Raw genomic sequence first — 23,076 nt, 5'->3', positions numbered from 1 at the left:
TTAATAGGAGAAAAGACATACAAAATTTTATTTTAACGTGCATAGCACGGGGTGGGGGGTGAGGGGGCGGGAAGGGAAGGGTCACAGGAGAATGATTACCCAATAACCCAATGGGGTACAGAAGCTTATACACCCTTTTTCAAAGGGGAAGGGGAGAGATGGAGAATATAGACAATTCTTTTGAGGGAAGCACGTGATTCTGAGGGCGAAAAAATGGACAGAAATTAACTTGAAAATGATTCTCTTTAGAATTTGAATGAGCCCGAGAAGCAGGCATCATCTTGTGAAAAATCCATCCAGGCGTAGTTGCCTTCCTCAGTCTTCTTTTCTGAGATAGATGAGATTTCGCGGAGGGGAGGAAGGCAATTTTGTTTCTTTTGGAAAGAAGTTTTCTTGATTAGATTAGGACATTCCAGAGAGAGTGCCTCCCTATACTTGGGAGAGAAGGTTAGAGGGACCTTGATTCTGAGGCAGCTTTGAAGGCCTCTCACCATGTCAAAGCGCCAGTCTTTGGGGTATCGCTTTCTGAGCCCCAACAGTACAAAGAAATATTTAGGAGACCGTGGTTAGCAGAACCTGTTCACTAACTGAATATGTGGAGACGAGAAGGGAACAGAACTGCCCAGAGTAACTGGCATTTGGCCAGCCAATCATGTGCTAGGCATTGGGGATGCAAAAATGGCTGGGACCAACCTGCCTCCAGAGTTCTCTGACTAAAGAAACAGATGGGTCTACAAAATGTCAATAGAATATAAGAAATGTGATGACAGAAGTATACACACGCAGCACAGAGGAGGATCTTCAGCCTGGCCAGGAAGATTCAGGGAAGGCTCCCTAGAGGAACCAGGCCTTGAGCTGAGTCTTGAGTCATGGCTAGCAGTTCCCTCAAGCAGAATTGCTGAGGGGCTCAGGAGCATAGACTTAGAAATCAGATAGCCATGGGTTCAAATCCTGACTCTTGTCTGCTTATCTCAGAAAAGCTATTTACACTCTTTGTTTTAAAAAAAGACAATAATAGTACCCACTCCTAGGGTTGCTGTGAGTATTAAATCACCTAAATGTGTATAAAGTGCTTGGCATAGTAGTTTGCACCTTCTCAGTGCTCAGTAAATGGTTATTGACATGTTAAGTATTTCCCAACTGTATTGCTCCTTCTGCAATGTCCTATGTCCATTCATGGCATTACTCATTCATTAAGCCAGAAATCTGAGTGACACCTTCAAGGCGTCCCATCTTTGCGTTATTCTCCAGATCCAGCTTGCAGCATGTATGCCTCCTAAATGTCTCTCAAAGTCAACATCATTATCTCTTACCTGGACCACTTTAGCAGCTCCCTCAATGGTCTCCCTGCTGTCTTGTTGCCCCCTCCAGTCCATGTCCTGTCTTTTGGCCATAGTTTTATCTTTCAAATAAAACTATGAGGCCTCCATCTTAGCCCCCTACCCCCAACTCTATGGGTTCCTCCTGGCCATATCTCCTCCACGCCCTCCACAGCCACCATAACCTGTCACCCTCTCCAGCCTGTGCTTTCATTCCCAACACACATGTGCCTCCACGGCTTTGCCCAGGTTTGTCCCTTGGCCAGAAATGAATTTCTCCCTTCTCTTCCTTGACTACAAAATGCTAATTCATCCTGCAAGATCCAGCTCACAAGGCAGAAAGCTCTCCCAGACTGCCTGTGCTATGGTTGTACCCTCCAAAACTTACACTGAAATTTGTCATTGTAAGTACTAAGTGGTGGGGCCTTTAAGAGGTTATTAGGCCATGAGGGTTGCACTCTCATGGGTGCAACTGACGCCCTTATAAAAGGGCAAGTTCAACTCCCTCTTGCCCTCTCTTACCTTCTCACCTGCCATGGGATGACACAGCAAGAAGGCCCTCATGAGTTGCCAGCACCTTGACACTGAATTCCCCAGCACCCAGAACTGTGAGCCAATAAATACCTGTTCATTGTAAGTTACCCAGCCTGCAGTATTCTGTTATAGCAGCACAAAATGGACTAAAACACCCTGGTTGCTAGAGGCTCTCTCCTCTCTCAACCCCTTGGCCCCTCTGAGAGAGCAGGTCTCCCTTTGCACCATAACTTTCTGTTTATGTGCTGGCCATGGCCAGACTGTAAGCAACTTAAGCCAAAGGACTGGACCTAATCTTTCACTGATCTATGGGGCTCAGCATAACTACCTAGGCCACAAGAACCAAAGGAGACTCATCCACACCAGACATAGAAAAGTCTATGAAAAGTCATAGACCCATAAAATGCTGTATAATGTAAAGGTTAAACTCAGACTCAGCCACTTCCTGGCTTCATGGTTTGAGGTAAGCTGTTTAAACCTCTCCATGCCCCAGTTTCCTCATCTGTAAATGGGGATGATGACAATATCTGTTTTACAGCGTTGCTCTGAGTTCAAACCTCACCCATGCCCCAATTTTAGAGATGATAAAACAATCTCAGAGAGGTAAACTGACCCAGCCCTTCTACTGGAGACCCTTGGACAGTCATCCAATTTAAGTCTTCCCAAACCTGGCTGCTCAGAATCTTGTGGAGCACTTGTTAAAACCTTATTTGAGGGCAGAGTCTATTCACTAAGTCTTGGACGAGGCCCCAGAGTCTGTATGGGATCACCTCCAAACTAACTGCTTTTGGGAATTCAGATCACATTACAGCCCTCCTCACCTTCCAGGCTCATGTGAATTTGCATTGTGGACCATCTCTTGCTTTTCAGAAGTTGTCTACCAAACCAGTCTATAAAACGTTCATGCCACTCTTCTGTTCAAAACCCTTCTATAGCTCCCTACAGCCCACAAGACCCAGGCCACCTGCCTCAATGAGACCCAAACACTGATATAATCAAGACCCTGTGCTCCCAATGTCTCTTCCTCCTCCAGGCCTTTGCACAGCTGTTCCCTGATCTTGGAACATTCTTCTCAACCCTGGCCCTCCTTCAGCAGCTAATCCCTAATCATCTTTCTGGCACTCACCCCTGTATTTTAACTGCTTGCTTATTTATCTGTTTTTCCCATATGACCATAAGCTCCATTAAGGGTAGAAACTACATCTTGTTCAAGGCTATTCCTGTGGCGCCCGAAAGTGATAAATGTCTGCTGAATAAATGAATGAGAAGAATTAGCTGATCCAGTGTGGCCCAGAAAAGCAGCCAATCCTGAAGGATTTTCCTCCTGCCTGGAGGTGACACCCCAATCCAAAGGACTGCTCAAGGAGTGGAAAGGGGCTTTCTGGGTGGAGAATGCCATCAGCCCTCTCTGGTCTAAGAAGCCTGCAAAGCTAAAAGCTCACGATTTGACATTAGACCTGGGTCCACCACATTTAGCCCTGTGACCTCAGACAGGTCGTGTAACCTGCCCTGAGCTTTGGCTTTCTCTTCTGTTTTAAGGACCAGCCACATTCATGTAAAGCACTCACCCCTTGCCTGACCCACACTGGCCACTCAATAAAGCCATCGATACTAGGTTCTGTTTGCCATTTAGCTTCCCAGGAGAGCTCTGTTCTTTGTACTTCCTCTTCCCCCACCCCAGCCTCCACCAAGGTGGCCACCCATAGGAGGCATCAGAAAATGTGGCAGGACTGAAGTTTTTCTGCTGCTGATCAGGAATGACTGGAGCAGAAGGAACATTGCGTCCCTAGGGGAAGGGAAACCAGTTATTTGTCAACACCTAACAATCACCACACTCCCGGTTTATCAAGCACATGCTGTGTGCTCAGCGAGCTCCGGACTTCCCTCTCTGGGGGAACCCTGGGGACTGGGAGGCAGAATGGGATACAGCGAAACCGGAAGAGCGGAGAAATTGACACCCTCCCCCCTTCACCCCACCTGGGCCCCTCCAGGAGGGTCCAGGTCCTTACTGTGGGCATCAGGGGGCCGAATCTCCTTTCCACCAGCTGGCCCATCCCTGGGAGGAGCTCAGGCAACACCCCTGCTGTCTCCAAACCAAGAGAGTGGGCTCCCGGCCCCTTCTCCCTTCACCCCCGTCCTCCCACACATGGGACGGAGGTGGCCTCTTCTGGAGAGAGCAGTTGGCTCGAGTGCAGTTCTGCCGTTTTATTTTTCCTGGGATACTCAAGGGGATATGGGAACAGCCACAGGTGTGGTGAGGGGAAGCCCCCATCTCCCCTACCCAGCCGCTGGGAAAGGGGAGAGGCCCAGGCGCCCTGGTCCTGGGTTGGTCCAGCCACTGTGGTCCCTGGGCCCAGTGGGCAGAGGGCTGAAGATGGAGCCCCTGGGAGGGTGGGGCGGGCTCCTAGGCGGGGTTCGGGATTCTTCATAAAAAGCCACGAAGCTTGATCCCCACGAAGCCCAGCCCCGCGGGGTGGGGGGAGGGGACGCAGAGCCCAGATGGGGGGCCCGGCCCGGCCTGGCCCGTGGGGGGAAAAGAATGGCAGAGATGGTGCCCATTGGAAGGAGGTGGGGACAAAGCGTCGGACCAGGTGGGCGAGGAATCCAGGTGAGGGGCGCAGGGCGGAGAGGCACGGCCCCCTGCCCAGCCCGGGCGCCTTCGCGTGGGGTCAGGAAGGTAAAAAACCCACGAGAGTGTGACGGGCCCGGGGGCTGGGGCGTGCGGTGCCGGTGGGGCGGGCGCACGGGGCGGCCCGCGTTCACAGTGACCTCGACGCTGGGTGTACAGTACGGGTGGAGAACCGCGGGCCCAGGCCGGGCTGGGCGGGCCGGACCGGTCACAGCCTGGTCTGGGCCTCGGGGATGTAGATCTCGATGCTGTCGGCGCTCTCCGTGGCCGAGCTGTGGCGGAAGGAAGCTGCGCGCTTGGCCGCCAGGAGCCGCTTGCGCGCTTCCTGCCGCTGCCGGTCCACGGAGTCCAGGGAGCGCTCCTTCACCGGCACGCCCCGGCCCCGCAGGGGCTTCTTTGGTATCGGCGGAGGGACCTTCTTCTCCTCCTGCGGAGCAGAGGACAGCGCTGAGCTGGGGCGCTGAACTATCCTAACATCCCGGTGCCCGCCCCCGCACCCCCGCGTCCGGAGCGCTGACGACCGCGCGGCTCCGAAAGCCATGGCGCTCAGAATCTGCCACGGATTCCCGCGACCTGAAGCCGCACCCGCGCCTGTTCCGACAAGGTCAAATCCCCACATTTTCTACCAAAGCGCGGCGCGTTCGAGCGCCCCCTGGTGGCGCCGTTCTCAACAGCTCGCATCAGAACCGGGTTTTCACTCGGAGTCCCCACCCGGAGGAGGGAGTTCCCGACCCAGGCTCCGCAATGAGGGTGCACATACCAGGCCTCTGGCCCTCATCGCAGACAAGGTCCAGCGACCTGGCGGCTGAGGGGACTCTCAAGGCTCTGCCCTGGATGCCTAGGCCCGAACTGAAGACAGTCTGTCCTTCTGTAAGGTCTACTTTTGCCTTTTGCTCCCTCCAGCTGCAGCCGCCCTGCCCCTGCAGCCTCCCTGCCCCCCGCCCCCCCCCCCGCCCCGTGCTGAGGAAGCCTTGGGGTTCTGGCAGCTCAAGCACTGATGAGCACTGGGGCCAAGCAGACGGCAGTGGCCACGAGCATGGTCACTCCGGAAGGGGATGGTCACCTATCACCTGTCCAAGGCTGCCCTTGCTGCCTATGGGTCCCTTCCCCTGCCCCCTTGTTCGTCCCACCCTTCACCTCTCTGGGGAGGGGAATTTCCGAGTCTGGCCTCTTTGCCTGAAGGGACCCCAGCCCCACCTTAGGCTCCAGGAGTTTCCAGCTGTTGGCCTTGAGTTGCTGTAGCTCCAGGAACTTGAGGGTCACATCCTCGATGGAGAGCTGTAGGAGGTCCCAGAAACCCGCCAGGTCCTGGAAGGTGGGCACAGGGAAAGCAGTGGGATCCTGCAGCAGAGGAAGACAGAGGGAAAGTGATTGGTCAGGGAGGTCTGAGCCCCAGGCAGGACTATCTGGGGAACCTGTCCCCGATAATTCTTCATGGGTTCTTTTCTATTTTCCCTAAGTGTTGGCCAGTCTGAGAAACAAAGGGAAAGCATACAAAAAAGGGAAATTTTAAAGCTGGGTGTCCGGGGGAGACATCAGATGTCGGCAGCTTCCGTGATGCCCCCAAGCCACAAAACCAGCAAGTTTTTATTAGTGATTTTCAAAAGGGGAGGCAGTGTACGAATAGGGTGTGGGTCACAGACATCACATGCTTCACAAAGTAATAAAATATCACAAGGCAAATAGAGGCAGGGCGAGATCACAGGACCAAGGTGAAATTAAAATTGCTAATAAAGTTTTGGGCACGCATTGTCATTGATAGTATCTTATCAGGAGACAGGGTTTGAGAGTAGACAACCCATCTGACCAAAATTTATTAGGCGGGAATTTCCTCGTCCTAATAGGCCTGGGAGTGCTACAGGAGACCGGGGCTTATTTCATCCCTTATCTACAACTGTAAAAGACAGACACTCCCAAAGCAGCTATTTCAGAGACCTCCCCTTGGGAATGCATTCTCCTTCTCAGGGATGTTCCTTGCTGAGAAAAAGAATTCAGCAATATTTCTCCTATTTGCTTTTGAAAGAAGAGAAATACGGCTCTGTTCTGCCCGGCCCACAGGCAGCCAGACTTTAAGGTTATCTCCCTTGTTTGCTGAAAATCGCTGTTATCCTGTTCTTAAGGTGCCCAGATTTCATATTGTTCAAATACACATGCTCTACAAACAATTTGTGCAGTTAACGCAATCATCACAGGGTCCTGAGGCAACATACATCCTCAGCTTACAAAGATGATGGGATTAAGAGATTGAAGACAGGCATAGGAAATCACAAGAATATTGATTGGGGAAGTGATAAGTGTCCCTGAAATCTTCAGAATTTATGTTCAGAGATTGCAGTAAAGACAGGTGTAAGAAATTATAAAAGTATTAATTTGAGGAGCTAATAAATGTCCATGAAATCTTCATAATTTATGTTCTTCTGCCATGGCGTCAGCCAGTCCCTCCATTCGGGGTCCCTGACTTCCCGCAACAAGGACAAGAGAAAGTCCTATCCACGCTAACTGCCAGGAACCTCAGCCTGGGAGAGTGGGTGGGGGCTGGGAGACAGGGGGACAAGAAAGAGCCCAGCCCTCCCTTCTTGTGCACAAACACCTGGTCCTACCTCCAGGCACAAGATTGACAGCTACTCCTGCAGGCATGCAGGCCTGGTCTCACCTCTGGTACACACACACACTGGGTCACCTGCCTGTCTCACCTCCAGCACACACACACTCTGGGTCACATATATCTGGCAGGATCTACTACTATGGGCACTCACCATGCTTTGCTGACACAGCCGGAAGAACTGCTGAACCTTCTGGGACAGGAGAAGTTGTGTGCTGCCCACAGCACTGCGGATCTTCTCCAGGACTAGAAAGCAGAAGGAAATTCAGGGAGGGAAATGATGCATCTCCTTCCCCAGACTCCAGGAAGTCTGCCCTGAACGCTGATCCCTCGGTTGCTTGGCACTGTCTATCCATCAATCTCCTCCAGCCCCAGCCCCATCCTATCCTCAAGTTCATAACAAGTTCTTGCTCCACTACACCAAGACTGTATCCTCAGACCCTGATGTTCCCTCCTTCATACAGCCTACATTTCTTGAGTGCTCATTCTCCTTTATCCTTTCTCCCTCCCATATCAGAAAACAGACAGAAACCAGCCCCAGCCTAGCCTATGGCCTTGGCTAGGGCATTAGCTCAGTGACCACCCATTGGCTAAGCTTTGTTCATCACTCACCAGTGCATGCAAGACTCCTTGGCTCTTTAAGAATGACCAAGTAATTTAATGTACGTAACACATCTTCATAGTCACTGTCCCCTCAACTCAGAGATTCTGGAGTAAGACTGTGTCTCTCAGTGGATCTGACTTACAGGAAGGGCCAGGCTTTCCCTCGGGCCAGGGCCATGTCTCCCTGGCTGAATCTCCCTCATCTATGCCTCAGACAGGATCTGACATTGTGAACTGCCTCCCTCTCTGTAATCTTGGTCCCACCACCTGGATCCCCACACCAGTCCAGATCTTAGTCCCCATAAACTTGGTGATTTGGACTAGTAGCCATCCATAGAAGGTCCAGCCCTTTGGCCTGCATTGTCTGCAGTCCCAGCCCCTGGCCTCTAAAGCTGCACCGTGTGCACCCTGCTCCCTTCCAAGAGCTCCCAGCATGCCTTGCTGCCAATGTTGACCTGCCACGCTCCGATGCAGACCAGTGAGGCACAAACTGAAGGGGCCTCCTGTTATACTGCAGCCCCAGCCACCCCCATCAGGGTCTCCTGAGCACACACTAGGCCATGGTCCCCAGAGTCCCCTCATTCCGATGCCGTGACTCACTCTCCTCGGGTAGCTCATAGTCCTCCGCCTCACGCTCCATCTGCTGGCACCAGTGCTCCAGCTTCTCCACCTCTGCCCGCAGCATCTTGATGAACCACTCACCGTCCCGTGGGCAGGGGGACGCGCGGCCTGAGTCGGGGAGGCTACGTGAACCACGCTCTATCCAGGAGTCACGGCGGCCGGCCCCGGGGCCGGGGGTGGGGGCGGGGGCAGGGCCGGGCGACCCATCGGTGGCCGGCGGCTCGTACGGCAGTGGGTAGCCCTCGCGGTAGGCCCACTGGCCCTGCGTGTGGACCGTGCGGAAGACTGAGTAAGTGGGGGCCCGGGGCCCAGGCTGGGGCTCAGAGGCGTGCCTCTGGAAGGAACGTCCAAACTGCAGGGCCTTGTCTTCTGTAGCAACCGTGGCCAGGCCTGCCAGGCCCTCCAGCTCCAGGTCTGCCTGCACGCCGGCCGTCACACTGTTGGAGCGCTTGAACCTTGCTCGCCTGGGGAGAGGGGTGGCTGTCATCCCCCATTGCCCAGGCTCATCCCAGCTCTCACCCCCACCCCAAGCCAAAAAAAAGGAAGGGAATGAGGAAGGGAACCTACAAAGTGATGGACATTAACCTATGCACTTTAAATATATTGGTCCTGGCCGGGCGCGGTGGCTCACGCCTGTAATCCCAGCACTTTGCGAGGCCGAGGCGGGCGGATCCTGAGGTCAGGAGATCGAGACCATCCTGGCTAACACGGTGAAACCCCGCCTCTACTAAAAATACAAAAAATTAGCCGGACGTGGTAGCGGGCACCTGTAGTCCCAGCTACTCGGGAGGCTGAGGCAGGAGAATGGTGTGAACCTGGGAGGCAGAGCTTGCAGTGAGCCGAGATCCGCCACTGCACTCCAGCCTGGGCGAGAGAGTGAGATTCCCGTCTCAAAAAAAAAAGAAAAGAAAAAAAAAAAAATATATATATATATATATATATATATGTCCTTGCAACAGTTATGTACATAATATACCTACCTATTGCACTGCCTCTAGACAGGGGTGATATCCAAACTATTTAGCAACCAGTTCAGTCCATGGACAGAGCAGATGCTGGCATACGCCAGGCAGAGCAGGCACAGACCAAAATGCTGCAGCAGTGCCCTGGAGAGGCTAGATTGTGGGGTGAGTCAGAGGAGCCAGGGTGGTGGCTCTTTACCAATGAAGGCAGAAGTATTTCAATTTTTTTTTTTTTTTTTTTTTTTTTTTTGAGATGGAGTTTTGCTCTTGTTGCCCAGGCTGGAGTGCAATGGCATGATCTCGGCTCACCACAACCTCTGCCTCCCGGGTTCAAGCGATTCTCCTGCTTCAGCCTCCTGAGTAACTGGGATTACAGGCATGCGCCTTTTGTCTCTTTTTGGAAGAGACAGGGTTTCTCCATGTTGATCAGGCCAGTCTCAAACTCTCAACCTCAGGTTATCCACCCACCTCGGCCTTCCAAAGTGCTGGGATTACAGGCGTGAGCCACCATGCCTGGTCGAAGTATTTCAATATTTTAACAAATGCTATGTCTATGCTAGTTTACACCAGCTGCACTAGAGTGTCCTCAGCCCTACCTAGAGATGAGTAAACCAAGTCAACCCAGCTTCAAAGTAGCAGAGCCAGGATTTGGACTCAGGGCTGCTGGGCTCCACAGTCCAAGCACTTCGCACTACACCAGCTGCTAGAACATCACAGGAAGAAATGCCTTGGAGCAGCTGCGGGTGGAGTGGGCCTGCAGCTGGGAGGACTTCTCTAGGGACCCCGATGGCTCAGCCCAGAGCCTGGCCAGACACAGTAAGTCAGTGCCAGTGGAGCTGAATTAAGTTATTTGCAGGAATGACATAGGGCTTGGAAATTTCTTGTCTTTGAGTTAATAATATGCAAATCTTATGCAAACCAGAAAGTCAACTGACCTTGTTCATTTTTTCCCTGAATTCAGAGTTCTTTTCTATAAAGAAGTCAGCGGTCCCTTAAGATGCATGAGGTTGGGACCAGGCAATACTTTAAGAAGTGGGAGCCAGGAGATGTGGGAAGTGGGGGATAAACAGAAGATCAAGGTTTGGAAATTCAAGGACCACAAAAGAAAAGCCTGTGTGTCCTAAGCTACCTCCGCCCCTACATGGTCAGAAGGGATTGTGGAGCCAGCTCTAGGGGTCCCTCCACCTCCCCAAGAGACTCTCCCAACCCCCGCAACTTCAGCCTTCCTCTTGCTGCCCAGGCCTTCTCTCCCTGCCTGCCTGCCTGCCTACTTCTCTCCAGCTGGCAGGCTGCCTGCTGGGAGCCTGTTGCCATAGAAACCAGGCCCAGAAGGATGCTGCAGGACCCAGGAAGGAGAGATGCACTCATGTGCAGTCTCCAACGAGCCCTATGTCCCAACCCCCACCCAGAGAGGGAGAAGAAGAGAGAACATATCCTCATTGCCTCCCACACAGTCTTCCCCTCAGTGTCTGCCCTGTCCTGCCCTGGTCAAGGCTTGCACCACCATCTGCCCTGATGATTAAACTGGCCTCCTTTCAGATACCTCTGCCTCCATGAGTACCCTGCAGAGGAAGAGCATGGGACCAGGAGTTAGCTCTGAGTTCTAACGCTGGCTTTGTCACTGTGTGCCTTTGTCACTCATCCTCCATCTAGGTCGTCCAATGTGTATGTGTATGTACTTAAAAAATATATATATTAGATATAAATATACACACATATATACATCTAAAAATACACACATATATACAATTATAGAAATAGATAAGTAATTGCCAAGGTAGCTCCTCTCTCTAAAATTATATTTTGCATATTTTAAGATCTGGGGCCCTCCCCAGTCCACCCAAGACTGGAATAGTCTTCCTAAAGCTGAGCTCTGCCAAGTCATTCCCCTGCTCAAAACACTTCCACGGTCCCCTACTACCAACAAGACAAAGTTCAGACTTCCTGTACCAGCATTATCTGAGGTCCTGATGCCCTGGACACAGTCCTCCTCTTCAACCTCATCTCCCCCACATTCTCCTTGTTCCCCAAGTTGACTCCAAGTCTTTGCACACGCTATTTCCCTGCCTGAAATGTCCATTCCCTGCTTAAGTCCTGTTTCACCTGTTTCACCCCCCTCTGCCCCCAAGACCACTCCTGATTACCACACCTCCCTCAGCAGCCCTTCCTGGCTTCACAGGCAGCCCTGCCATTCGGGCAGATTGTTCTTTCTGGTGAGAGTCTTGCGTGTCTAACTGCAGTTAGGATGCACCTTGACTTGCTTTGAATGTTCGTGTGCCTTTGTGCTCCAGTTAGCTTGTGGCTCCTTCAGAGCTACAGCTGTTTCAAACCACAATGGTAATGGAGGGGTTTGCTCCAATAAATACGTGCCTAATGATCTGCCACGCCTGCGTGCTTTCCTGTCACCCCTGCTAAACACAGCTCTGTCCTTTGGCACTGCCGTGTTCGCTGCCTTCCACCTGTCCTCTGAGATGTCCTGAGAGAATCCCATTCCATCGCGATGGAAACAGTATGGAAACAGCCATACTGCCGGGAACAGAAGCACCAAGTGCCCCAGGCTGCATGCTTCTCAAGTCACTGCCTCAGTGAGCTCTCTCACATGTCTGCCTCAAAGGAGACCAAGGAAGCCGACGAGCCGATGGGATGACCGGAAGCACAGTCCTCACCAACGCTCCCGGCCAGCAGCCAGAGATGTGTACAGCACAAGCAGGAGGTGCTCATCCCTATGCAAGTGGCATTTAAAACCAGCAGTGTGGGACAAGCTCACCCAAGAAAAGAATAACGGATCCAAGATCCAAACCCCGGGGAAACATGGACATTTCAGGGGTGGGTGGAGATGGTGCAGCTCATAGAGGAGTCTAAGCCGGAAAGGAAGAGGGAGAAAACCAGCAGAAAGTGACATAAAAGCAGAGAGGGGACAGAAAGGTCTCATGAAGGAATGGGCAGCTAGTATGGAAAACGCAGCCGGTTAAGAATGAAAGGTGCCCACGGATTTGGCAATCTGGAAGCCACGGGTGATCCAAGCAAGAGTGGGTTTGGTGGAATGTGGGGGCAGATGCAGACTGCAGCAGGTTGTCAGGAGGTGGAGAACACTAGTCAAGGCAACCCTCAAAGAGCCTGGCTGAGAAGGGAGGAAGGCAGAAGAGAATGTACTGTTAAAGAGGGATATTTTGTTTTGGGTGCTTCTTGCTTGCTGTATCCCAAGAGGAAAGAACCTGTAGGCAGAATAACAGCCACCAAAGGAATCCACATCCTAATCCCCAGAACCTGTGAATATGTCACCTTCCACAGCAAAAAAGGAATTTGCAGATGTGATTAAGTTAAGGATACTAAGAAGAAGAGACTCTCCTGGATTATCCTGGTGTAATCACATTTTGTAAATGAAAGAGGGAGGCAGAAGAGTCAAAGAAGAAGATGGAACGACAGAATCAAGGTTGGAATAATGTAACCTGGGGACTCAGCCCACCACTGCTGGCTCTGAAGACAGAAGCAGGCTACAAGCGAAGGAGTGTGGTCAGCCTCTACAAACTGGAAAAAGTGACCAAATGGATTCTTCCCAGAGCCTTCCAGAGTCCAGTTTGAAACCCCATTGAGACTCTGACCCCAGATAATAAATATGTATTGTTTTCTATCACTGAATTTGTGATCTTTTTTTTCAGCAGGAATACGAAATTAACACAACCTGTAAAGAGAAATGGAATGAAGAGAGAGAAGAGAGAAGGAACCAGATATGAGGGGGATAAAAAAGAATAACATCTTCTGAGCACTTAGTATGTGCCAGGAGAAGCACTTTCCATGAATAAACACGCTCAGTCCTCACAAACAGTCCCACTCTATGGGTGTTAGTATCAGCCCTACTAGTAGATCAGAAAACCAAGGCTTAAGGGGGTTGACTCCTAAAATGAAGGCAGGGCTGGTGGAAGAGACAAGGGAAGAGATCTAAGTAAGCTGGGGTTTGGCTTGGAAGTAGACAGAAGTCCCACCAGTTGACCCCAGTCATCACAATGAAGTGGGTGATGCGGGGTGGTTATCTGCTGGAGATGTCTGGGGAGTAGGGAAAGGAATGAAAATGAGCAGCTTTAGTGGGGGTATTAGAACAGAGCAGTTAGGCCTGTGTGCTCTGGAGCCTTGCCCGGGTCCAAAACCCAGCTCTGTGGCTTGTGCCTCATTTCCCCATCTGTAAATGAGAATGATAATAGTAACAGTTCATAAGATTGTTGTGAGATAATATCCATAAAGAACTCAGAACAGCACCCTGCCTGCCCATTGTGTTAGCTATTCTAGAGAAGTAGAATGGTTTGCAGCTCTCACTGAAAAGAAAGGGAGCTGGACAAACACAATCATCGGAATGTAGCACTGAGAACCCGGCTAGGGCATTGTAGTTATTAATTATTATGATTGCTGTTGATCATTTCCATCTGTTCTCCCACAGCGCTTTGAACAAAACTCTTTTATACTCCATATCACATTGTATCATGGCTGGTTATTTGCATAAGTGTCTCCTCACTAAATAGGGCAGTTCATCACACAGAAACGTTGGCTGGTTGGTTGGTTGGTTGGTTGGAAGGAAGGAAGGATGGTAGAGACCACTAACTGTCTTCTAAGATCCACTCTCCACTTCCCCCTTAGTAACAGAACCCCACCATTTTATGTTGGACGCATGGCTACTTTGAATAAAGATTCTTTCCCATTCTCCCTACCAACTAGGTGTACCCATGTGAGTAAGTTCTAGCCCATGAGACAAAAGGAGAAGTGGCATGTGCAATTTCCAGAAAGTGTCCTTAAAAGGAGGAGATATGCCCTTCCTTGTCTCTTCCTCCTTCCCAGTCACCAGAATGCAGACATGATGGCTGGACCTCGAGCAGCCATTTTGAAACATGAGACCAAAGGGAAGTGCTAAGTGGGGCGGGGGATGAAGAATAAGATAGAAGGCTCCGGGTCCTGACACTGTGGGGCACCTACCAGACCTCAACTAAGTCTCCCTGGATTTCCTCTAAGTAAGAAAGAAATAAACTTCTATCATATTTAAATCACTGTTGTTTGGGGGTTTTCTAGAACTCACAGTCAAACCCACTCCTAACTATAACAGATGAATTTTTAGAATAGTGAAGTTCAGGGCTTATGTCGCTATTTAGTTTTGGATTTGGCAGTATTTGCTGTGGTGTCCACCAACAGCTGTCAGCACAGGATAGAAACTGGCTTCAGCTGTGAATTGTCATTAATGCGTAACAATGCGTTCAAAGTATTTTCTCCCAAGCCTTTAAATGCGGCTGCAGAAGCCTCCTCCCTTTGAGTTCTCCAAGGTGACAATGATTACATTCCTGATGATTCTGCAAGTTGTTATCATGGTTACTTCAGGGAGAGTTTCCACTGTGATTCTACTTCAGGGAGAGTTTCTACTGTGATTCTCTGGGGGATAACATAAAAGCCTCTGGGTAGAAGCTGGATTATCCCAAGAGACACAGTATCCAAGGAAAGCTCAGTATCCAGAAGTTGTCGAGAGGTTTTGCCAGGAGTCTTTGGCAGCAGGCTGGAGGGGTGGGAGGGGGAGTGGGTAGGGAGGGGGAAGGACGGTGTCATTTCAACTAGGCATAGCCTTCAAACTAGCTGCTATAGAAGCTCCTGTGTGAAGGCATCTAAGAGCCTAAACATATAATCAAGCAGGGCTCACTGAACCCACCACTCCAGCCTGGGGGCTGTGACAGGGATGCCAAGTGGAGGCTAGGGTGGGAGATTCAGGAGGAGTCATGAGGGTCAGTCAGGAACTGTCCTAAAGTTGCAGGCTCAGGAATGGAGGCAGCATCTGTGCCCAGGGCTTTGGGTAGTCAGCTTCTCATTGCTTTTGCAGGACTGTTCTTGGAATATAACTTCATGGGGATGGAAGCTTCCTTCCCAGGCTTAAGGGGCCATTCTTTCAGCATATACCTTCCCAAGGTCCCAAAGCTAGAAATGACCATAATGTTAAGGAAAGGGTAGGCAGATCTTCCTCCACAGAGTTCTCCAGGTGGCCCTTAGTGGGCACAAGCAGGTATGAGTAGGGATGTCAGATAAAATATAGGACTCCCAGTTGAATTTGAATTTCAGATAAATAACAGATTTTTTTAGTATAAGTATGCCCCAAATATTGCATGTGACATACTAAAATGTATTCATTGTTTATCTGATTATCAAACTTAACTGGGCATCCTGGTGGTTTTTGTTTCTTTATTTTGGCAGGTTTTGCTGTTGATGTTGTTGGTTTTGTTTTTGCTAAATTTACAGTTTAAGATAAGGTCTTTCTGGGGGGAATCTAGAGGTGGAAGATACAGGCAGATCCCCATGGTTAGAGAGAGTTGGAGGCAAAAATCCCATTTTCGATGACTTCAAAAGGCCATTTGCTAATATTCAGCAAGGCATTTGATGCATCCTTTTATCATGGCCCAGAGTGTGCTGGGTCTAGGGAAACAGGTGCCGTAAGGACACGTTGAGACACGGCTGGTAACTGATTAAGTATGTTCTCTCTCACCACAAGGCCTTAGCATATGCTATTCCTTCTGCCTGGAACCTTATCTTCCATTTTTCAATCAGTTAATTTTTGTTCATCCTTCAGATCTCCATCCAAACGTCACTTCCCAAGGAAGCCATGCCTGACACCTCTGGCAGACTCAAAGCCCCATAGTCTACACTGTCAAGGCTCACATGCCTCTCCTTTGTGGCACCTGGCACAGTGGCTATGTCATTAATGAGATTCTTAGATTAACTTAGTGGTAAGCTTTGCATGGGCAGGAGCTGTCTCTGGTTCTGCTCACCTTTGCATCCTCAGTGCCCAGCACAGTGTTTGGCAAATAATGCAGATCCAATAAATATCTATGGACAGATGAATCTTGGCAGGGGTGTGTGCGGTGGAGATAGAACTGAAGGGGTGCCAGCCCCCTCCTCGTATATTCTACGCCAAGTGATCACTGATGCTGGGCAACTGGAAGGACTCACAGACAATTCCCAGACAGAAGGGACAATAAGTCCAAAATCCTCACCCAAGAGGTGAGCAGGGAACATCCTGAAAGGCAGAAGAGAAGAGATGTTTCCTGCCCAGCAATTTTTAAAACCAAAGCACAGAGAAAGAAACAGATACTGGGATGAGCAAAACAGCAGTAAGGACAAGAGAGTCAAAGAAAATGAGGCTGGGCTGTGTGCGGCGGGCTAGGCCTGAATGCTGGCCAGGCGAGGCTGCTGGAATTCATGGCTCACTTTTATGCACCAGTTGGGGCATGGTGTGTGAGGAGTCAGACTTAAAGTGCCAGGGACATAAGGGACAGAAAGGACTGTGCAGGTGTATGACTAAGGACGCCTGCAGCAGACAGGCCAGGGAGCCTGGCCAAAGAGATGGGCCAGATTTCCCCTCTCCCCACCTGTCACTCCCTCTGAATTCCCAGTGTGATCACCTGTCCCAGGCAATTTGGTTCTTTAGATGCTTATTCAACACCATGTCCTCTCCTCAGTCCGCCACATCAAGACCTCACCAACCACTTACACGACAGCAAGGAAGGCCACGTTCTCTGCCTGTCCCTGCCCTTCCCTGACTTTCACTCCAAAACACTGCTCAAATTGGCCCACTTCTCTCTGTATCCACCGCTATCAGCCTTAGCCAGACCACCGACCAATAGAGTAGACTGAACTAACTTAGGAAGCTCCCACTCACACCCCAAACACATAGAGATGCTGGGTTTTAAGAAATCAAAAAGGTGTTTTTGCTACAATGCTGGGCTTGAAAATAGGAATGAGAATTTTCAGGGTACCAGAAACAGGAAGGAAATTCAAAACCCGTATAGTCAGAGAGGGTCTAAGCCAAGTGAACCACAGGGAGATCAGGCCAGACATATGCTAGAGGCTGGATGAAAATGCTGAAGGAGGATGAGAGGAGAGACCCCAAAGCTGTGCAGCAAGGGGAGCTGGAAAGAGACCCTGTGCACAAAGCCGGCAGCCAAGAAGGTCTGTTTCATTTGCAAACTTGGACTGGAAACACTCATGCCAGGGATGCAGGAATGTGGCCTGGAAGGAGAATGCTGGGAAATCAGAACATGAAGGCTTCCTTGTGTGGGGGTGTGGGGTTCAAATGAGTATTACCCCCGTGAAACACAAGAAACGTCAAACCTCAAGGGAAGATATTAACTTTAAAATTTCAAGCAATGCGGCCGGGCGCGGTGGCTCAAGCCTGTAATCCCAGCACTTTGGGAGGCCGAGACGGGCGGATCATGAGGTCAGGAGATCGAGACCATCCTGGCTAACCCGGTGAAACCCTGTCTCTACTAAAAAAAATACAAAAAACTAGCCGGGCGAGGTGATGGGCACCTGTAGTCCCAGCTATTCCGGACGCTGAGGCAGGAGAATGGCGTGAACCCGGGAGGCGGAGCTTGCAGTGAGCTGAGATCTGGCCACCGCACTCCAGCCTGGGAGACAGAGCGAGACTCCGTCTCAAAAAAAAAAAAAAATTTCAAGCAATGCTTCAGCATGAAGGAAACTGAACCAGGAGGAAGAAGAGGGCAGTAACAAACAATAGTGAACACACAAATTATGGAAACACACTTGTAAATCTAAACTGTTAAAGCATAAAAGATACAACAGCAGCTGATTTCACAGACTTTTAAAGAGGTATAGTCAAACTGCTAGATAAACATAACATGGAAGATGGGAAGAGAAAATTAAGAAGGAAAGTAAAGTGTTCCAAAAGTCTTGTTTTGTGCCTAAGAGGGACAGAAGTACTGACTAATGTTAGACTTTATTAGGAAAATGTGAAATTAAGTATATCTGTTAAATTTTTAAGGGAAATCACTACTAAAATGTAAACTTCCAAACCAGTGGAGAGAAGAAGAGAAATAAAGTAAACTCTATTTACCGTTGATCAGTTCAACGTAAGATAAAAAGTAGAAGAGGGAGACAGCAAAGAAAAAGCATGCCAACTAGAAAATTTTTAAAGAGATGATAGAAATAAACTCAAATCAGTAAAGAAAAATATATACATGGATTAAATATGTCTAAACTCTAGTTACATATCGCTTATAAGCAACACATATAGGCCAGGCGTGGTGGCTCACTTCTGTAATCCCAACACTTTGGGAGGCCGAGCCAGGTGGATCACCTAAGGTCAGGAGTTCGAGACCAGCCTGACCAGCATGGCGAAACCCCGTCTCTACTAAAAACACAAAAAATTATCCAGGTTTGGTGGCACATGCCTGTAATCCCAGCTACCCAGGTGGCTGAGGCAGGAGAATTGCTAGAACCCGGGAGGCGAGGTTGCAGTGAGCTGAGATCATGCCAATGCACTCTAGCCTGGGTGACAAAGCAAGACTCATGTCAAAAAAATAAAAATTAAAAAAAAAAAAGCAACACATCTAAAACATAAGGATATAGGAAGGTCGAAAATAAAAGGATGGAAAAAGATGTATTGGAAAATTAACCAAAAGCAAGTAGTCATAGCAATAAAAATCAGGCAAAAAAGACTTCAAGGCAAAAGCCATTAGTAAGGATGAAAAGCAGCCTATTTAATGATAAAAGAGCCAAGCCACCAAGAAGATACAACAGTCACAAGCTTGAATGCTTATAAACAGCACACTCTCAAACTGAAGTAAAAATTAACAAAGTTACCAGGGAAAATGACATATCCACAATCGTGGTGAGACATTTTTAACACACCTCTCAGAACTGGTAGATCAAATGTACAAAAAAAGGGATAAACATTTGAAAAATATAATTTATAAATTTGACCATATACGACAGTGGTCCCCAACCTTTTTGGCACCACGGACTAGTTTCGTAGAAGACAATTTTTCCAGAAGTTGCAGGGGGGCGTGGTAGAGGATGGTTTTGGGATGATTCAAGCACATTACATTTATTGGGCATTTTATTTCTATTATTATTACATTGTAATATATAATAAAATAATTATTCAACTCATCATAATGTAGAATCAATAGGAGCTCTGAGCTTGTTTTCCTGCAACTAGACGGTCCCATCTGGGGGTAATGGGAGACAGATTATCAAACATTAGATGCTCATAAGGAGCACACAACCTAGATCCCTCACATACACAGTTCACAATAGGGTTCAGGCTCCAATGAGAATCGAATGCTACCGCAGATCTGACAGGAGGCGGAGCTGAGGCAGTAATGCTCACTCGCCTGCTGTGCACCTCCTGTTGTGCCTGGTTCCTAACAGGCCATGGACAAGTACCAGTCCCCCACCCGGGGTTTGAGGACCCCTGATATATGATATACAAATATATAATGAACGAAGTCTCAACAAATTCTAAGGAATAAATATAACAGATACATAATATGACCACAATGGAGCATATTTAGAAATCTGTAATGAAAAGGCAGTCCCCTGTCAAAAAAAATTCATCTGAAAACTTAAAAAAAAATTATTCTAAAAATTCATAGGTTAAAAAGGAAATTATGAGAAAAGTGATGAAAGATGAAAGTTACATCTTCAGAAATGTACAATAAAAATGCCGCTTCTCAAAACTTATGAGATACAGCCATGAAAGTATATAGATATAAGGGAAGTTACAGTCCTAACAGCACATGTTAAAACATAACAAATATTGAAAGTTAGGGATGAATTCAAGAGGCAGAAAAAAAGACAAACACAGCAGATGAAAGAAAATAATCAAAAGTAGTAGAAGAAAAGAAATATTAAAGATTGCTCACCAAAACCAAACACTAGCTTTTCTAAAAGACGAATAAAATATAAATTTCAACATACTTTTTTTTCTTTCCCCCTCTTTTCTTTCTTTGACCCAGGGTCTCACTGTCTCAAAGACAGGCTGAAGTACAGGGGTGTGATCAGAGATCACAGCAGCCTCAAACCCATGGGCTCAAGTTATCCACCTGCCTCAGCCTCCCCGGGAGCTGGAACTACAGATGCACACCATCAAGCCCAGCTAATTTTTGCATTTTTTTGTAGAGATCTGGTCTCACTATGTTGCCCAGGCTCATCTTGAACTCCTGACCTCAAGCAATCCTCCCGCCTCAGCCTCCCAAAGTACTGGGATTATAGGTGTGAGTTACTGTGCCCAGCCTAAAAATATATTTAAATGATAAAATATACAAACCTCAGGCAAGGTTGATTCAAGAAAGAGAAGTAAGACATAAATACATGGTATTAGAAATAAAAAGGGAGCCAAGCACAGTGGCTCAGGCCTGTAATCCCAGGACTTTGGGAGGCTGAGGCAGGCGGATCACTTGAGGTCAGGAGTTTGAGACCAGCCTGGTCAACATAGTGAAAACCCATCTCTACTAAAAGTACAAAAATTAGCCAGGCATGGTGGCAGATGCCTGTAATCCCAGCTACTTGGGAGGTGGAGGTTGCAGTGAGTCAAGCTCGCACCACTACACTGCAGCCTGAGCAACAGAGTGAGACTCTGTCTCAAAAAAAAAAAAAAGAAGAAGAAATGCAAAGGTAGATATCAATATAGAGATGCAATAAATATTGATAACACATTTTAATACTATGAGAAAGAATATTTGTGCCAAAAACTTTGAAAACCGTCAATTTTTATAAAATGTTTCTTTTTTTAGAAAAATATAAATCACCAAAATGATTCAAGAAAAAAAAATAAAACCAGAACAGGTCAATAATCACTAAAGAAACTGAAGCTGTAGTTTTAAAAGTCTCTCCTACCCGCAAAAGCCATCAGACCTAGATAATTTTATAGGCAACCTTTACCAAACCTTAAGGAATAGATAATTCTTGTCTTACAGAAATTGTTCCAAAGAACAAAAACACAGAGAAACCTACCAAATTCATTTTAGGAGCCTATCTTAGCTCTAATACCTGAATTGAATAACAATAAAAAATGGTAGGCTTATAATTATTATGATTTATCACTTATGATATATTCATAAATATAAATGATTTAAAATTTTAAAGTAGCAACTGTTCAAAAATCTAATAATGTATACAAAAATAATATAGCAAACTGTAACAAAAACCCCTAGAGTTCCACATACCTATTCTTTGTCTTTAGGCATGAGAACCCTGATTGTTAGCTATGTAGTTTACACCCTCCACATTGCTTCCCGGCTAAAAGACTATACCCCACAGCCTCCCTTGCAGCTAGGTGCCACCATGTGATGAGATTTTAGCCAATGTAATGAAAGTGGTTGTGTGTAACTTTCAGGAAGTCTTTTTAAAAAGGAAGGACTGCATCCCTCTTCCTCTTTCCTCCTTCTCACTGGTCAGAATGCAGACATGCCTGGAGGAGCTTGAACCTGAGGTCCCTGGACATGAAGTGATGTACAAAATAGAAGGAGTCTGGAGTCCTGACATTGCACTCCCTACATCTAAGCTGGCTTTTTTTTTTTTTTTTAATGAGAGAAAAATACACTTGTTTAAGACACTACTGAGGCCCTGTGACTCACAGCCAAATTTAATCCAAACTGACAATGGGATCAAGCAGGGTTTATCCCAGGAATGAAAGAATGGATAATCCATTCATATAATTCACCGTGTTACACATTGAAGAAAAATCATGATCATCTAAATAGATTCTAAGAAGCATTCAATAAAATTCCACTCATGTTCTCTATTTTAAAAAATAAAAATAAGATACGTAGCCAACTAGGAATAGAAAGGAATTTCCTTAACCTGACAAATGGTATCCATCAAAATATGTAGCAAACATCATCTTGAAAAGCATAGCCACTAAAGTCAATACTACTCAACAGTGAACAGAAGTCCTATTCAATGCAGTATTACAAGAAAAATAAATGAAAAATACAGATTTAAAAGAAATATCTTCATTCGCAGAAAAATAACTGACTATATATATATAGGAAGCCCATCATGATCTTCAAATAACCTATGAGACTAGTAAGAGAGACCTAATTCAGCAGCAACGTTACTGAATACAAAATCAACATACAAAACATACAAAACCTAACAGTAGAGGCCAGGTGCGGTGGCTCACGCCTGTATTCCCAGCACTTTGGGAGGCTGAGGTGGGTGGATCACCTGAGGTCAGAAGTTTGAGACCAGCTTGGCTAACATGGCGACACCCCGTTTCTACTAAAAATACAAAAAATTAGCCAGGTGTCGTGGCAGGTGCCTGTAATCCCAACTACTCAAGAGGCTGAGGCAGGAGAATGGCGTGAACCCGGGAGGCAGAGCTTGCAGTGAGCTGAGATTGCGCCGCTGCACTCCAGCCTGGAGGACAAGAGCGAAACTCTCGCTCAAAAAAAAAAAAAAAAAAAAGAAAAACCTAACAGTGCTTCCACATACTAGCAGTGCCTAGTTGTAAAATACAATAGAAGAAAAACATCCCAATCACAATAGCCACCATACTGCAAAACACAATCACCTGTCTTCTGGATCATGAAAAATTCTCCTAACTAGCCTTCTTGTTTCTACTATTACTTTCTTCTAATTCATTCTCCACTCAGCAGCTTGTGATCTTTCATGAACATAAGTTAGATCATGTTACACTCCTTTTTTAACCTTTTCATGGCTACTCATTACTCATAATTAGATTCCAAGTCCTTATTATGTCCATGCTCTGCATAACCTGCCCCCTGCCTGTTCTCCAATTAACTCCCTCCCCACTCCCCTGCCCCACTCCACACCAGCCACATCGACGTTCTTTCAGTTCCTGATGCATGTTAAACTCTTTCCTGCCCCAACACCTCCACATATGCTAGTCCCTCTCCTCAGAATGCTTTTCCCTCCAGGCATCACCTGAGAGTTCTTAGTCAATCCTCGAGTCTCAGCTTAAATGTCACCTGCTTAATCTAAATAAGGTCCTTTCTCTCTTATCTCCTCTTTTTCTTTCAT

The 23,076-nt window shown here is 47.8% G+C and overlaps 1 protein-coding gene across 7 annotated transcripts in view; it reads right to left on the bottom strand.

Annotated features, from left to right (window-relative positions):
* DLGAP3 (DLG associated protein 3) overlaps nt 1-23,076 on the bottom strand; it is a 69,150-nt gene continuing 46,074 nt past the window's right edge. For all 7 annotated transcript variants that reach the window (XM_045375072.3, XM_074012725.1, XM_045375078.3 and 4 more), the window contains 4 exons: nt 8,288-8,772; nt 7,239-7,330; nt 5,680-5,823; nt 1-4,909 (listed from right to left, as the gene is read on the bottom strand). In XM_045375072.3, the coding sequence (XP_045231007.2) occupies nt 4,691-4,909; nt 5,680-5,823; nt 7,239-7,330; nt 8,288-8,772 (940 nt within the window). In that variant the 3' untranslated portion in view covers nt 1-4,690. The remainder of the gene's footprint in view (nt 4,910-5,679; nt 5,824-7,238; nt 7,331-8,287; nt 8,773-23,076) is intronic.

The sequence above is a fragment of the Macaca fascicularis genome, chromosome 1 (assembly GCF_037993035.2).
Source record: "Macaca fascicularis isolate 582-1 chromosome 1, T2T-MFA8v1.1".
In the NCBI taxonomy this organism is placed as follows: Eukaryota; Metazoa; Chordata; class Mammalia; order Primates; family Cercopithecidae; genus Macaca; species Macaca fascicularis.
The sequence above is the reverse complement of the archived record's forward strand: the minus strand, read 5'-3'. Positions and strand labels throughout refer to the sequence as shown.